Source organism: Cynocephalus volans, chromosome 12, assembly GCF_027409185.1.
Source record: "Cynocephalus volans isolate mCynVol1 chromosome 12, mCynVol1.pri, whole genome shotgun sequence".
In the NCBI taxonomy this organism is placed as follows: domain Eukaryota; kingdom Metazoa; phylum Chordata; class Mammalia; order Dermoptera; family Cynocephalidae; genus Cynocephalus; species Cynocephalus volans.
The window spans coordinates 27,845,701-27,862,808 of NC_084471.1; the positions used below are offsets into that span (position 1 = coordinate 27,845,701).

Here is a 17,108-nt window from a genome sequence, read left to right on the forward strand (position 1 = left end):
TTGGTTCACATTGTATTAGCACTCAAAATCCTATTACTTGTACTAATTTTACATCTATCTCTGTAAAATTTCAGGTTTTTAATATTAGCCTATTGTTTCAGCTATCCTATAGCCTTTTGAATTTGAAATCTTGATTTTTGTCAAGGTATTATCTCATCACCCCCAGTTTTATCTCATCTACAAATCTGATAAAGATGCCTTTTATACTATCCACAAATTAAGGTACAATACTTAAAAGACTCAAAAAGATCATTAGAGATAAGAATAAAAAATTTATAATCAGAATGTCCGAGTTGAAGACTAGCCTTTACCACTTATTAGCTGTGACTTGGACAAATGGCTAAATGTTGCCAAGCCTCATTTTCCTCACCTACAAAATGAAGAATCAGATGAAATCCAGGATAACCTCTGAAAATTATAAATGTACTATGTCCATATCATTATATAAGATTATGAATAACCTATAATAATATGTACTTCAATTATCATTAGCTATTATTCATAATTCTCCTACTTTATAGATGAGGAAAATGAGAGCAATGAATTGCCCATGATTACATTATTTGGCTTATACCAGAAGTGATTGAAGGTAGCCTACAGGAGATCAAAAATACACAAATAAGAGGCATTCAAAGTAAATTAGAAAACAAAAATCAAAACAAGGAAAAGAACATAAAATAGAACCTGTAAGAAGGCCAACATGAAATGACAGATTTGGCTCTAAGCCCTCTAGTAGCCAGTATTTAAAAAAAAAAAAAAAAAAAAAAAAAGGCAAGGTTATTTGCAGAGTTCATGTGTTTCTCAGATAAAATAGATCAACTATTCAGGAAAGGCACAACTATTCTTGAAACTAAGTTCATAAGTCCAGGGAAAAAAAGAGGGTCTCTTGAGAGTACTCATAAAGAAATATAACGAACAGTAAATTCAACAACATCCTCAGAGGAGACAGATAAAGGTTGATGGCATCATAATAAAACATCTATCAGGGGAAGAATTCCATCAAGGGCAAATACAGAACAGTCCCTTAACACTCCTCCCTGATGGTCTGCCTTCGTTAGGGAGCAATTTTAGAGTATATGGAGAAACAGGTATCTCTCAAATCATTCTCAAATAATACCATTTCTCACAGCCACACTTTTAATGATTTTTGAATGGAAGGAACAGACATAATAATCCCTAGAAGATCCCTGAAATGCTAGTAACTAATGCTCATTAAATACACTCATGTGCCTTCAGAGGCTAGGGGCAGGACTGACATCCTCTTATGGGAGAAGGATCTAGCAAGGATGGATGCCCGAATAGAAAAAAGTTATCCCACCTCCACCTGGGGATACACGAAGGAAATGGCTGACTGAGAGGCAAGGGCTTCCTTTAAAAAAATAAATAACTGAAGACTTCTCTCAACACAGAGATTAAAATGGAAGTTAAGCCCTCAAAATTCTGATTCATAAAAGTTTAGCCTGAAAGATTTTAAAGAAAGGCATAATCTGACACTCAATGGTCCCCGACAGCCCAAAGAGCATCCAAGATTAGAACTTACATGTTCTGATCCTCATCCCAACCGTTACTACCCAATGCTATTATACTCTCTCTTTAACAGCCCTAATGCATTTTCAAGCTGCTGAAGATTTTTTTATAGAAAAATAAAACAAGCAGGATCATATTTTATACAAATCTGAAATAGCACAATATAAAAGTTATTAATAAAATCTCACTATATGCACACATTTTAAATAATGGAACTCCTTATTAAATATTTATCAAGAATCTCATAATTTTACAGCTGGCAAGTAAACTGGAAACTATGTTTACCCTATTGCCACACAGTGGAACCACTTTTGCCAGCCCTGACAGAATTATTTGGATTATGCAAGTTTTAAATTACAAAATTTTTAGGAACTCATCCCTGACTTGCAGTAAATGCAACCAACTCACATTAACATCTCTTAGCTTAATAACAGCTAAAAAAAAAAAAAAAAATACCAACAAGATTGTTAAACCAAAGTATTTGCTAAATAATTATTAGTTTCACTAAATTCTACCTCTATTAAGCCTAAGTTTATTTCCCTGACATATATCAGGACTTGAAGCAACTTCAAACTTACTCTTCAAACCTGTGGGCTAAAAATCATTTCTAATTTATCAAGTAAGATTAACTTAAGACACTAACATCCTCTCTTCTTCTTCTTCTTTTTCTTCTTCTTTCCAGTTGCTCCATCTCCATCACCATCTCCATCTAAGAAAAGACAATTTAAAGTACATATTCATTTAAACTTCATAAGCAGATGGACAAAGCAAGCACAAGGAGACAGGTGCGCACCCACACCCCTACATACAATGCCTCTTAAATAGCATATGACAAAGTTCACCCAATACTCTTAAAATATTTTTGTATGTTGCTAAATTTAAGTATCAGAGTTTGAATTATGTAATCAAAAGCACTAGTAAATTTTACTCTAACTTACTCTAATAAAAGAATTGTTGAATAAGAATTTTAAGAACAAGAAATGCATTAACTTCCTTTTTAAAAAGTGAGGAAAAGGGTTGGGTGGTTAGCTCAGTTGGTTAGAGCATGGTGCTGTTAACACCAAGGGCCAGGGTTCAATCCCTCTACCAGCCAGCAACGCGCGCGCGCGCGCGCACACGCACACACACACACAAGAAGCTAGGAAAAATAACTAGTGTTAGTTTAATATCAATAATAATGGTCCTGCCACTTCACCTAAAATAATAGCAGTTACAGTTTACATATGATTTGCAGTTAAAAACTTGTATGTCATGACTCATATAATCCTCAAAGCAACCCTGTAGAGTAATGAATGTTTAAGGTACTTGCCTAAGATAATCCCAAATGCAGAACTGGACCAAGAATATATGTCACCTGATTCCTAATCTATGGAGGGATATTTTAGATCTCATATTTTATAATGTCTTTTCTTACATAGCTGTTATCAGAGAAAGAGTTCTTCTTCTGGGTCAATTTGTATGCAAACATCAGTGGGCATTTATACTTTTCCTAGGCTCACCGTTCTCAAATTCTCAAAAGAGCTCGATGCCCCAAAATTGATGTTAACAACTATTTTGGAAAATGGTTGGCAAAAGAGTACCCAAAACAGCAATGAAACTGCTTGCAAGTTTTTATAACCATCTTCTATGAAGCCTATGCCCAAACCCTTAAACTTTGAGAAAAGGTTAAGGACCATTAAGGACAAGATGAAACAAATAGGAATAGAACATTTTAAATAAAGGTATCAAAAATAGACCTATATGTCTGAATTTCTAAAAATGCCGCTCAATAAATTTCATCAATTACTTTTGAAGTACCCAAATTTATTCACAAATCATACTGCTATGAAATAAAGATGAACAGGATGCTATCCTGGACAATCAGAAGTTGACAAGTCTAGTAGCGTGCTCACCATGTAGTATTCTTTTAAACATTTCGCCTACTGGCAGTAACTCACCAATAATTTTAGATAGTGAAATCCATACTTATAAAAACAATGTCAAATGACTCTTACATTTTCTTCTTGAAGCGTTCCCCTTTTACTCTCAAATTGATAAAGAAGAGCCATAAAAGAAATTCTCCCACAACCCTACCTACAATAGTCTTTTAATTATCACACAAAATTGCAATTATTGGTTTACACTACTCATCCGTGGGTACCTTAAGAATTAAGCACTATCCCTTAAACTAAGCACAGTGGCAAACACATGGTATTTGGTTTATTCAACAAATGAATAAATGTTATTTTAGTTTACTTTATCTTATTTATATTTATTGTTTCACTTAAGTAAGAAATAGGAAGCAGCAATTTATCAAAGAGAGAGGAAACATGACCTAGGACTTACATGGGTTGAACAATATGAAATTGCCAATATTTGACAATTTTTTACCTAGAAAATTGCAATTTCTTAGGTTCAATATTATAAAATTAACCGAAACCTACCTACTATGCAAAAGAAAACAGTGGAAACACAAATATTGCTGACTTATTCATTGGTTTTTAGATTCAAAAGCCTAACAAAAATAACACAAAATGTTTTGGGAAACACAGCTTTCAATGTCCTTCATGCGCCATATCATCTAATTCACATATTCTGCACTACAACTTTAACAGTACCTTCTTCATTCCATTAAATGTTTGTTGAGTTCTTAAGTGCCTGACAATAAGGACAGAAGTGTAAATAAGATCATTTTTAACTCTGGAAAGCATTCAGTGTCTAGCATACTGCTATATACACTAGACTCAACCTAAAACAAATGCTTCAAGATGTATAACTAATTTTAAACATACTAAAAATCTTTCCAGCTGTGTGTCCTTGGGCAAGTTATTTAGCCTCTCTCTAACCATTGTTTCTTCATCTTTAAAATAGGATAATAAGATGGTCCTTCTTTCATATCTATCATCCTTCTGAGGCTAATTACCTTATCCAATGTCCAACATATGCATTCAATAAAAATAATTGCCACCATTTACTGAACTCTTTGAGCCAGGATCTGAATATCAAACTATACTCACATATGCTAACAGTTGTTTTCAAATATCTTTCTTTCATGGCAACCCAGGATATTCTTAATAGGCAGGGACTGGGTCATATTTATTTCTGTATTAACACTATGCCCAAATCAACTGATATCTGCTGAATGACAAGTGGACATCTACATGCAAAAGAAAAAAAAAAAAAAAAACCCTCAACCTTTACCTTGCACTATATAGAAAAATTAATTCTAAATAGACTGCAGACCTAAATGTAACAGCTAAAAATATATAAAAGTTCTTGAAAAAAAAACATAGAAGAAAATCTTCATGACCTTAGAGACAGCAATGATTTAACTTTTTGGACAGGACACAAAAAGCACCACCCATAAATTAAAAAAATAGATAAAATGGACTTCATCAAAATTAAAATTGTGCTGTAAACAATACCATCAAAAAAAAGTGAAAAGACATCCCACAGCATGGAAGAAAATATCTGTAAAACATATATCTGATAAAGAACTTGCATCCAGAATATACAAAGAACTATTACAACTCAATAAGATGACAAACAATACAATAAAACATGGACAACAGACTTGAACAAACACTTCAACAAAGATATATGAAAGGCAAATGAAAACACAAAAGATGCTCAATATCACTAGGGAAGCACAAGTTCAATCACAATGACATACCACTACACACCTATTAAAAAGGCTAAAATTTTTTAAATGACAATACCAAGTGCCAAAGATATGAACAACCTGGCACTCTCAACCACTACTGATAAGAATGCAAAATGGTATAGCCACTTTGGAAAACAGTTTGACAGTTTCCTACAAGGTTAAACACTGACTTACCATATGACCAGCAGTCCTACTCTTCGGTATACCCAGGAGAAATGAAAATATATCTCTACACAAAGAACTATATGCAAATATTCATAGTAACTTAATTCATAATAAACAAAAACTAGAAACAACCCAAATATCCTTCAACCAGTAAATGGACAAACAAATCTGGAATACTACCCAGCAATGAAAAGGAATGTACTACTGATATACATGCAACAACTGGATGACTGTCAAAAAGTATTATGCTAAGTGAAACAAGCAAAACACAAAAAGCTGCATACTGAATAATTCCATTTACATGATATTCTAGAAAAAGCAAAACTATAGGGACAAAACATATCAGTGGCTGCCAAGAGTCAGGGTGTGGAATAAGAGAAATGACTACAAGGGGACATAAGGAAACTTTTGTGGAGATGGAAATGTTAAATGAAAATGGTCTATATCGTGGTTGACGTAGTAGTTACACAATTGCGTACATTTGTCACAACTCACCATCTATATACTTAAAAAGGGTGATAATTATTTTAGGCAAATTATACATTAATAAGCCTGTCTTAAAATTTATTGAATGAATTGCCTCTAATACATTGCCAGATGCCCAAAGGATCAACTTTTCACATCGATACTCCAGTTTCAAATTTAATACATCTAAAATTAAACTCGATACCTTCTTTGCCTGCAAACCCCCTTCTCCAATCTCTAACCAGCTCTCTGTCCCAACTTCACTATTTTAACAGCATCAACATTCTGTCATCCGAGTTCAAACCCAGGAATCCACTAATGTCTCTCCTTCTTCCTGCTCTCTTATTGAAAATCTCCAAGTCCTCTGAATTCTGCTTCCACAACACTGTTTCATTGGACTCTTCCTTTCTATTCCTATTTATGACTATCAGTTTAAATTACCATTTGCCTGAGCTATTGCTAAGTGGCCTCCAAAATGATCTCCTTGCCTTTCCTATACATTTTCTCTCCTCTAAACAACACTGCATATATACAAAACCAATATTATTCTTTCATAACATTCTTAAAAATGTTTAAAGCCTCCCTCAATGAATCATCTCATAAGGCCAGTTTACACTGTCCACTGTGCTTCGAATACTTTCTCAGTATCCCTACCCAAAATAGTCTCTTCTATTTGGTTTAATTTAAGTCCAATTCCTTCCAATGAGCACTCCTTCAACATTCATCCACAATTCCACCTCCAAATTTCAATAAATCTTACAATTACCAGAATACCCTTTCATCTCTATGTTTTATTTCTCCACCACACCATCAGTTTTCCTTTAGGAAAAAGAGTCTGAAATACTAGCTTTCCATCCCCTCAATACCTCTCATAACAATAGATTAGTAGTATTGGTTGATCCTGATTATCAAAATCAATTAGGAAAATGATTAATTCAAACTGGAAAAAATTACCAATATTCCTAAAATCATTTTTAATACATTAAAGATTTCCAATCTGACAAGCAAAAATTTTCCCTTTCAATGTCAGGAGATTCACACAACCTTGCAGAGGTGCAGTAGAACAAAGGCACGCTTCAAGATTAGCATTGTGATATTCTACACGTAGTGGATCTATAGCAACCTACTACATTACCCTGAATTAACAAACCTCTTGTTAAAGAGCTCAAAATATGTGCATAATCTGAAGCATAAACCAAGATAGAATGAAGGTTTGCTCAAAGAAGAGGAAAAGCTAACAATTCCCTGGAATCTTGGCACTTTTTCCACCAAATGTTGACTGTAAGCTTCTTGAAAGCAGAGAACATATCTTTCTAAAGAAAAAACAACTACTCGACATTACCCTAACACAGTAAATACAGCTCCTACTGATGGTTGAAAGGCATAATTCTAGGCTGGTAGTACTTGCGGTGGTACAGGTGGTCACGGCAGGATATAATCACAAACTCAAAGAATGGGAAAGCCCTATCTTCCCCTTTGCCATAAGAGGCTGTAGAATAACAACAGTTTTCCTATCTAATCTTCTCTCCCTCCACTGTCTTACTGGTGGAATCAACTACTAGAATTCCAGCAGTTGCTGTTTTAAAAGAAATCCTAAGTACCCAAATATCCACAAGGCGCTAGGGTCAGGGAATTTATTACAGAATTTAGAAGCATCAATATGCTCCTTTGAGAATGAAGAAAAGTATAGACAGTAAAAGAAAAAGACTTGGGATCAGGCACTAGGCTACACAGACTAACTGTCACATTGAACAAATCACATAAGCACCATTTCTCTATCTGTAAAATCAGAACAGCAGCTACTTCATTTGTTTTCATGAGGTTAAAACAAGAATGCATGTGAAAGCACCCTAGGATAATGCTCGTACATACTGGATGCTCAAAAAATATTAAATAAACATCCTCTCAATTTTATTTTATTAATACTCACCTACCACTTGGCCTTCTAGCAAGTGGAGATCTGTGCTATCTGAGCAGCTATTCAACATACTCTTTAAAAAGCTGGGTATATTCAACATACCCAATGTTTTAAAGAGTTGCTAATAAATACCTTTTCCTTTTTACCTGTGACATTAATTAAGGATTTAACAACTGAAATATCAGAGAATAACAGACTATACAGACAAATAAATATATTTTGCTTAAAGAATGTCACATTTTCTACCTTTTCTAATCGCAAATATCAAATTAACTATTTACCTTCATCATCATCATCTCTTTCTTTTTCTTCCAATGCTTGTCTTTCCAATTGTCTTGCTACCTCATCCATTGAGGTTCCTGATTCTTTATCAGGTTCCTGTTGCCCTGCTGATCAAATAAAACAGCATAAATTAAATCTAATAAAGATTCTTTCCTTCTAGAATATGTTCTAAGGATCTTGGAGAATTCACAAATCTTTCCCTGATAAGTGATCGAGAAACAAAAACAGAAACATTATTGTGAATATAAAAGAATCTGTTTAATGACAGAGAAATACCTTCCCTACCTAAGTAGTATTATCCATTCATCAATTCATTCAACAAAATATCCATTACACATGCTAGCAGCTAAAGTATAAACAAAAGTGTGAGTTGGTCCCTATCGTTAAGTAGTTTAACTTTTAAAAGTATTCAGCAATTAGACTACAACAAATACAGTACTTTAATTACCAGACAAAAACATAAGACGGACAATACATGCTGAAGGTCTTAGAAAGAAGACGATTCATGAGGAAAATTCCAGCCTTCAATTTTGATAAAAGCTGCAACGATGGGCTGGGTAAAATCAAAATAAATAGGAAAAGATAGCCCATCACTGAAAAACAAAATTTTTGAACATCTAAGCACAAGAGGCCGCTGCTCTGGGAGTGACTGCACTCTAGCTGTAGGAGCAATATGTATGTGTAGAAAGAAAGAGTAACACATAATGAACCAGGTAACACATAATGAAGTGACATTCTGGCTACTGAAGAGGACTCATATTGAGAGATAACAACTGTTAAAAATATATTAGGATCAGTCTGCTGAACACCTTAAAGGATAAAACTGCAGAGTTTGAATTTCATCTGAAAGCCAGGATGTCCTGGGATTAAATTTTGACCTGGAAGAGTCCCAGCAACCTCAACTTTTTCCACTCCCAGCTAATAAAAATTTCAAAAAGATGTAGATTAGGCCTCTCCTACTCCTCACAATTCCACACTAATAACTTCTGGTTTCTCCATTTTACCCTCATTCTTTCTCTGGCTGACTTTAATTAGAAACAGGTCAAAACAATTTTTCCTAAAATAAAGGAGTTTGTGCAACAAAAACACTGACTTTTCAAAATGAGACGTTTAAGTTCTTAGCTCATAATATGATCCAATTGTAAACTTTTAGCTGTTTGCCTTGCCTTAGCGGTGGATTTAGTGTGCACGGCCCGCGAAGTTCCATCCGGGCCACAGGATACCCTATCTGCACTGCCTGCAAGTGGCATCATAATTCAGGCCTAAAGGCCCTAAACCTTGACGATGCGTGGGATTAGGCAGGTGAAAATTCGCACCACCACCGCATATTCTGCAATTGCTACTCAGTAACACGAACGCGCGGGCGTACACACCCCAAAAAGTACAGCCCGCAACAAAAACCCCAATGTAAACCGCAAAAGTGGGGGGAAAGGGGTACGGTCAGGCTTTACAATTGTCCACCCCACCCACGATGAAAATACGTCCCAGGTTGCTCCAGCAAAGAGGCGGCAGTAGGGCTCAGAACCGGATTTTTGCGAAGGCGGCCAAAGCGCGCGGAAGATGGTAGGGTTGTGCTCCGCGCACGGTTCCAAGTCCGTTCCACGGTCTGTATGGGACCTGAGTTCTGGCAACATAGGGGCGCGGGCCCAGCGGCCCAAGAGCTACCACACGGGAAAATGAGGCACTCTTTCCTCCCCCACCCCACCTCCACCAGCCCTCTGGTCCCACAAGAGAAGCCGCCTCTCCTCGGGACTGGGAATCTGGGGCTCGGCCTTGCCACCCACTCAGGCCTAGGAATAAGTCTAGTTTCGTGCTCTGGGTCCCCGGTCCCTGCCACCCACTTCGGGCCTGGGCCAAGCTGTTCGGCCACTCCTGGAGGGTACTGGGAACACATAAAACTCCCCTTACCTGCGCCAGCCCCTTTACTCTTCTTCTTCTTCCGTTTTTTTTTCTTGGCTGCTTCCTCAGCTGTAGAGGCAGCTCCCTCCTCCCTGTCGTCTGGATCCAGGTCGCCATTCAGGTGGCTCCCGGAGGCCACTGCCTCCTCCACGCCCGCCATGTTCCCCGAGAAAGCGCGAGGGAGCGAGTCAGAGCGGCGAGGGCCTACTCCTCCTCCACCCACCTACACAAGCGACGCCGGAAACTGCTCTCTGTGGTAGGGGCGCAAGGAATGTTGGGATGGCGGAGGACTCGGCTTGGGCGTCGGAATCGCCTCTGGAGCGGCGCTGGGGCCAGACCAAACGCCTAACTCCTCCCGCGCCTCTGGCATTCCCGGTGCTAATCTACCCGCGTAGGGTAAAGCTTACAGGGATCCTCAGCTCCGGAGTGAGCTGGAGATTCCTATGCCGGGGTCGTGGAGCGGGGCGGCTTGCAAAAGCGAGGGGGGGCCTCTTTGCTGAAATCCAAAAGTTTTATATTCGCGGTCTTATACATTGCACTGGAAGCGGGGGGAGAGGCTATGAAATGTGTTCACTTGTACACATTCCTTTTTTTCGTTTTCTTTTTTAATGACTCAAAAGGACTGCGTTGATACAATCACAGCTCTGGGCGAGGCTGTCTAGGCACTTAGAGAATTTTGGAACCTGGAATTCCGGGTTAGTTTCATGTACCCGTAAACCGCCAGATCACGATGAGATCCTCTCACACTCCTGCTGTTTACCAATTCTTGACAAGAATTACTGGTCCTGGCACGCGGGGACACAACAGCCTCTCTCATTAATGCAAAAGCTCGCGCTCCAATTTCACTATTTCTGGGCACTTTTCTTTTGGATGTTTCACCAGAATGTAATTGAAGTTCGCCCATTTATGTACCTACAAACTTTTATGAGAGAGTCTCATGTTCAAATTGCAGTTTGGGATTTAGTTTGTGGCCTCAATGGGTTGTGATTGGCTACCTACACCAACTCCTCAATTTCTCCTGAATATGGCTCTTTATCCACCTAGAGAGTTTAGGTGTTTTCATTAGTTTTAAACTTAGGCACCAAGTTTCATCAGCATCAAAATGTCTTTAAGGGCCTTCTTGCTAGTGGTTTTACAGTAAACCTTACACAGGCTCTGACCACAGCTGCATAAAAGTACATTATTTTTCTTAAAGGTCCAGGCAGCACCTATCCCATCCTACTAAAAACTAGTGTCTTATTCTTTTACATATCTTTATTTCTGTCTCTAAATATATCTCTATTTAGATTTTAAATTGCTTTCTCTGGTTGGTAGTTAGCAATATAAAAGTTGATGAACTAAATACAATCCCCTCCCCCAAAAGAAGTGGCTTCCATTTATTCAAAATCCTTTAAAATGCCCAGCATGATCCAGCCCCAGCCTATGTCTCTAGACTCTCTACTCTCTTTCTAGCTCCAGCTCTCAGTGTTCTTACTGACCTTGGAGAATTTCATACTCACTGTTCCTTCTGTCTGGGCTGCTCTTTGCCTGGCTGATATATTCACTCATTCATTCATTCATCCATCCACCCATCCATTCATTCAATGCCTACTGTGTGCCTGGATCTGACAATATAGAGAGAGCAAGACAAGATATGGTCCTTGTCATCATAAAGCCAATTAACAGAAATAGACATTAATCAAGCAATGATGCTAATTAAAGGAAATTTACAACTAGTGAAGTAAGAGCATATTACAAGGGGATTTGCCTAGATAGAATGGTCCAGTAAAGCTTCCCTGATGAAGTAGAAGTTAGGCTGAGGTCTGAAGGATAAATAGGCAAAGGGGAGGGGAAGGGTTTATGGAGAATATTCTAACAAAAGGAAAATAAGGAGAGAATCATCATATTTAAAAGAGGAGACATGGGGCTGGCGGGTTAGCTCAGTTGGTTAGAGCACAGCCTTGTAATATGAATATGAAATTTTACATGGGTTTGGATCCCTGTACCAGCCAGCTGCCAAAAAAACAATAAGAATAGTAATTCTAGTATTAGAGTGGTAATCTAGCTCTAACATCGTGTTTCTGGACAGCGCACATGTTTTTTGAGCTTTGGTTTTCTTGTCTGTAAAACAGGAGGGAGTATGACACATTTAAAAAACTAAAAAATGGTAGAATGATTGAAATGCAAAGAGGTGAAGGAGGGAGTGAATGTGATATGATGAGACTGGAAAAGTAAGTACAGGCTTTGGAAGAAGGAAAAGGGTGGAGGGAGAGCTTACAATGCGTGTGTGTGTGTGTGTGTGTGTGTGTGTGTGTGTGTGTGTGTGTGTGTGTGTGTGTGTGTGTGTGTGTGTGTGTGTGTGTGTGTGTGTGTGTGTGTGTGGCTGGCTGCTACAGAGGGCCTTTTAGACCATACCAGGGCTTTATCCCTTTGTCCGAAGAGCAGTAGAAACCCCTGATGTATTTTCATGGGTGAGGGAATAGTTAACTGATGAGATTTGCAGTTAATATGATCAGATTTTTAAAATACCACCATGGCTGCAGTGTGCAGAGTAGACTTGAGGGTGGCCAGATGAAAGAAAGGAGACCAGTCTAGAGGCTATTACAGTTGTCCAGACAAGAGATGATAGTGGCTTGGATGATGGCTATGAGGAGACACTGAAAAGATTTAAGAGATATTTGGGAGATAAAATGGGCGGGACTTGGTGATGAATTTTATAAGGGGATTGAGGGAGAGGGAAATATCAAGGAAGCCCCTTAGATTACTGCCAGTGAAACTGGATGAATGGTAATGTCAATAACAAAGATAGTAAAACATTCCCAGATTTGAAAGGGAAGATTATGAGTTTAATGTGAGAAATGCAGAGTCTGAGGTGTCTTGGGGCATGCAAGTGGAGATGTGAAGAGGACAGATGGCTGTAAGGAACTGGAGATCAGAAGAAAAGTTGGGGCCAGATATGAAATTTGAGGCATCAGCTAATAGATGGGAATTGGAACCCTGACAGAGATAAGGTCACCCAGCAAGGGGATTTAAACTCTAGAGTTCACACTTGTACTGTTCAATATTGTGGCCACTACCATGTATGACTACTGAACACTTAAAATGCTGCTAGTACAGATTGATATGTGTCATAATTTAGAATACACACCAGATTACAAAGACTGAATACAAAAAATAATGTAAAATCTCTTGTTCATAATTTTACGTTGGTTGCATGTTGAAATGATAATTTTTTATATATTGAGTTAAAAACATTATTAAGATTGTCACCTCTTTCTTTTGACCTTTTAATATGTGGAAGATCTTAAATAACATGAGTGGCTCACATTATATTTTTATCAGACAATGTAAGTCTGGAATAAGATGAAAAGAGGAACTAAGACTATGCCTTTGGGAACTTTTAATGGATGGATTGGGGCAGATGAACCTTCAAAGGGGGCTGAAGACACAGTCAGAGAGGGATAAGGAGATCAGGAGGCATTTATTATTAGAGAAGCCAAAAGAAGACAGTATCTCAAGAAGGAGGGTGTGATCACCTGTGTTGAGTGCTGCTAAGAGAGCAAGTAAGAGGACTGAAAAATGTCAGATATATATGGTAACACAGAAGCCATTGGTGACCTTAGCAAGAGCTATTTAGGTAGAGAGATGGAAGCCAGACTAAAGAAGGCTGCTGAATGAGTGGGAGTGGGAAAATAGAGAATCTCCTCATCCTTTAAGTTTCAGCTTAAATGCCATTTGCTCAGAGAATCCTTCCACAGCTCTCTAAATCAGGCACCCCTCATACGATGTCTCATGGAATTCTGAACGTTTTCTTCCATTGCACTTACCACAATTTGTAATTAATTTATTTGTGTGACTATTTTTTCTCTGTCTTCCCAACTACCCTGAGCTCTATGAAGCAGGAACCCCACATCTTTTCTATTCTATCGCCAGCACCTGCCTCAAACTTAAAGCACAGTAGGAGCTCAGTAATATTCATTGTATAAATAGCACTTAAGAAATGCCCAGCATGTTACATTCATTATCTCATTTAATCCACTTTTGAGTTGAGGAAATTAGAGAGAGAGGTTAGCCAACTTGCACCAGGTCATATAGCAAGTTAATTGAGTTAGAATGCCACGCCAGGTTATGAGATACCAAAAGTCTAATAATTCTATATTCTGCCTTCCCAATTGAAATTTCAGATCAATTCAATAAATATTTCTTGATTGCAGACTAGGAGTAATTTTGCTTGGTGGAAGATACAATAATGAATAAGACACAAATCTGTACCATCAAGAAAGTTTAGCATTCAATGAGACACATATGTAAATAAAAATAAAATAAGGTACTAAGCCTTCCATATGTCATTTATTAATTCTTTCCTATTGCAAGCTAGTCTATCACTAAATTGAGGGATTTTGAAGGGATCTAAAAGATCTAAAAGATCTTCAGATTGGGGTAAAGGATGTGGCTGGCCAGCCTCAGGAGGAATCAAACAAAGCCCATCCTTTTTGGTGCTAATGTTACCATCAGAAGCTTTTTTTTAACATACTCATAAGTAACATCTGCTCTATCAAAAATACCTTCAAGCTTTGTTTTGAATCTTCCCAGTTCCTCTCTAAGTTCTGGGAACACTTGAGCCATGGCTACTACTCAGACACAGCCCAGGAGACAGAGGATCCTGGGGGGCAGGACCTATACAGTCAATGGATGAATTTTGACAAGGAGGTGCTTGGAGTATAAGTTGATGTACAGAACAATCAATGCAAAATAAAGTTTGTTCAGTGGGGAAAATGAAAGGTGCTAAAATGCAATGATAAATCAAAATATTGTTCCTTTGCTACAAAGCAATTGTACCCTGCCTTTCCCCCCTTTTTTCCTGAAAGGTGTCAAGAAAATAAAATTTTAAAGTGGTGGTAAAAAGCAACGCATAACTCAACAATATGGTCATAGAAATTATGCTGGATGATTATTTTCCAGGACACTCCAGAGTTTGAGGTAACTAAACTAGAGTTAAAATAACAGCTCATGACACACCTCCCTCTTCTCATTATTTTTCTTCATTTGGTTTTCTCTACAAGAGGAAATTGAATGGAGGCAAGGAATGAGAAATATTGGAAGCCTAAGTAATAATCTAAGAGAACCTGTAATTTAAAAAAATGTAACAATAACAGCACAGGCCAGAATATTTTTTCTACCTTATTATATCTAGTTATTTTGCCTCAGATGGCTAATCATATAAGCAGATAATAAACAAGTCATTTTTTCCTTAAAGAGATACTTCTTTCTAAGGAAATGTATATATATATATAAAATCAATGTATTCCGATAAGGCATTTACTATTTTATCAAAACAAACATATTTTTGCTAAAGAAAATTTTGATTCCAAAATAGACGGTGTAATTAGCTCTAACATTTGAAGTTTCCTGCTAGTGGTTTGGCTTTGGGCAAGTCATTTGACCTCTTGAAATTTGTTTCCTTATTTGTAAAATTAGGATAATAATAGTGCCACATCATAAGATGTGGAAATTAAATTTTTAAATGGATATAAAGCACTCATGATAGCACAATGTCTACAACAGTAATAACTATTAGCTCATATTACTGTTATTAAGCCATACTCTTGAATATTTTCCATTTGTGTAAATTATATGACAGGCTAGATATCCAAGGCACACATATAGGAAATATATTAAGAAAAAAACTGCGAAAACTTGGGAAAGCCCAATTGCTTAACATTTAGGGAAACACTAAGGAATTTTAAAGAATTTTTTTCATGTCTTTACAGTTAAAAAAAAGTTATATGCTATGGTTTGAATATTTGTTCCTCTCCTCCCCCAATTCATATGTTGAAATTCTAACCCCCAAGATGATGTATTAGGAGGTGGGGCCTATGGGAGGTGATTGGTCATAAAGGTGGAGCCCTCACAAATGGGATTAGTGCCCTTATAAAAGAAAGGCCCAAGGGAGCTCATTCACCCCTTCCATTATGTGAGGACACAGCAAGAAGGTGCCATCTACGAATGAGAATGTGAGCCTTCACCAGACACTGAATCTGTTGACAACTTGATCTTGGACTTTCCAACTTCCAGAACTGTGAGAAATAAGTTTCTGTTGTTTATAAGTACCTTGTTTCTGGTATTTTGTTATAGCAGCCAGAATGGACTAAGACACTACATAACTATTTAAAAATATATAGATGGTATGGCTACATTACACAAACACACACATACATATATGAGTACATCACACATGTACCTGAGATACATTCAGTGTCAAGTGGAACATAATAAATATGCATATGAGTTACAGCTACATAAACATTTATGTGTGTGCCTTAAGAATGCCCAAAAGAAGCACCTTAAACAATAAATAGGCATAATCAGCAAAGAGTAAGCAGAGCTCCATTGTATTTAAAAGAGGAGACATGGGTTCCTTATTAGAGTGATCATTTAGCTATAACTTTGTGTCTCTGGAAACTCACATCATCTTTTTTAAGCTTCAATTTCCTTATCTGTAAAATAAAAAAAGAGGGGTAGGGATGAATTAAACTAAATGATCTTGAAGGTTCTGTTCAACTGTAGAGTCTAAGACCTGTAATTGTTTTCTGGTTCTCCCAACATATGCACACAACACAGGCCTTATTCATCTGTTCAAGTGTTTAATTGTGCACCCCTTATGTGTCAGGCATAAAGCAAGGTGTTGCAGAGACAACAATAAATAAGGTCTTATCTCCTGAGATGTCAAGACTACTTGAGCAGATGTGCAGGTATGATTTTGATAGACTGCTAGAGTCACTGAAAAAGGCTTCACAGATGACATGACATTTAAGTTGAACTTGAAAGATGATTAGCAGTTTTCCAAGTGTAGAAGAGGGGAAAGACATTCCAAGGGATATCTACAACACATAAGGCAGGGTTTCTTAACCTTGGTACTATTGGCATTTGGGGCTGGATAATTTTTGTTGTGGGGGCTTTCCTGCACAATTAAAGGTTGCTTAGCAGCATCTCTGGCCTCTACCAGTAGCGCCCCCACCTTTCCCCAGTGTGACAACCGAAAGTCTTTCCACACTGTATTAGTCAGCTCAAGCTGCCATAACAAAATACTGCTCATGGTGTGGCTTAAACGACAGAACTTATTTTCTCACAGTTCTGGAGGCTAGACATCCAGGATCAAGGTTCCATCAGTGTTGGTTTCTGGCAAGGCATTTCTCCAGGCTTGTAGAAAACCACATATGCAATGTAAAT

At 37.6% G+C, this 17,108-nt stretch overlaps 1 protein-coding gene and 1 long non-coding RNA gene across 3 annotated transcripts in view; one reads left to right on the forward strand and one right to left on the reverse strand.

Moving 5' to 3' along the window:
* METAP2 (methionyl aminopeptidase 2) overlaps nt 1-10,235 on the reverse strand; it is a 33,450-nt gene extending 23,215 nt beyond the window's left edge. Inside the window, exons 1-3 of one of the 2 annotated variants that reach the window (XM_063075934.1) lie at nt 9,909-10,235; nt 8,000-8,104; nt 2,171-2,236 (exon numbers count right to left, since the gene is read on the reverse strand). In XM_063075934.1, the coding sequence (XP_062932004.1) occupies nt 2,171-2,236; nt 8,000-8,104; nt 9,909-10,059 (322 nt within the window). In that variant the 5' untranslated portion in view covers nt 10,060-10,235. Of the gene's footprint in view, nt 1-2,170; nt 2,237-7,999; nt 8,108-9,908 lie in introns of both variants that reach the window. The other variant, XM_063075933.1, reaches the window with a different exon arrangement.
* The window catches only part of LOC134361033 (uncharacterized), a 44,217-nt gene continuing 37,022 nt past the window's right edge, over nt 9,914-17,108 (forward strand). Inside the window, exon 1 of the long non-coding RNA XR_010021380.1 lies at nt 9,914-10,155. This is a non-coding gene — a long non-coding RNA (uncharacterized LOC134361033). The remainder of the gene's footprint in view (nt 10,156-17,108) is intronic.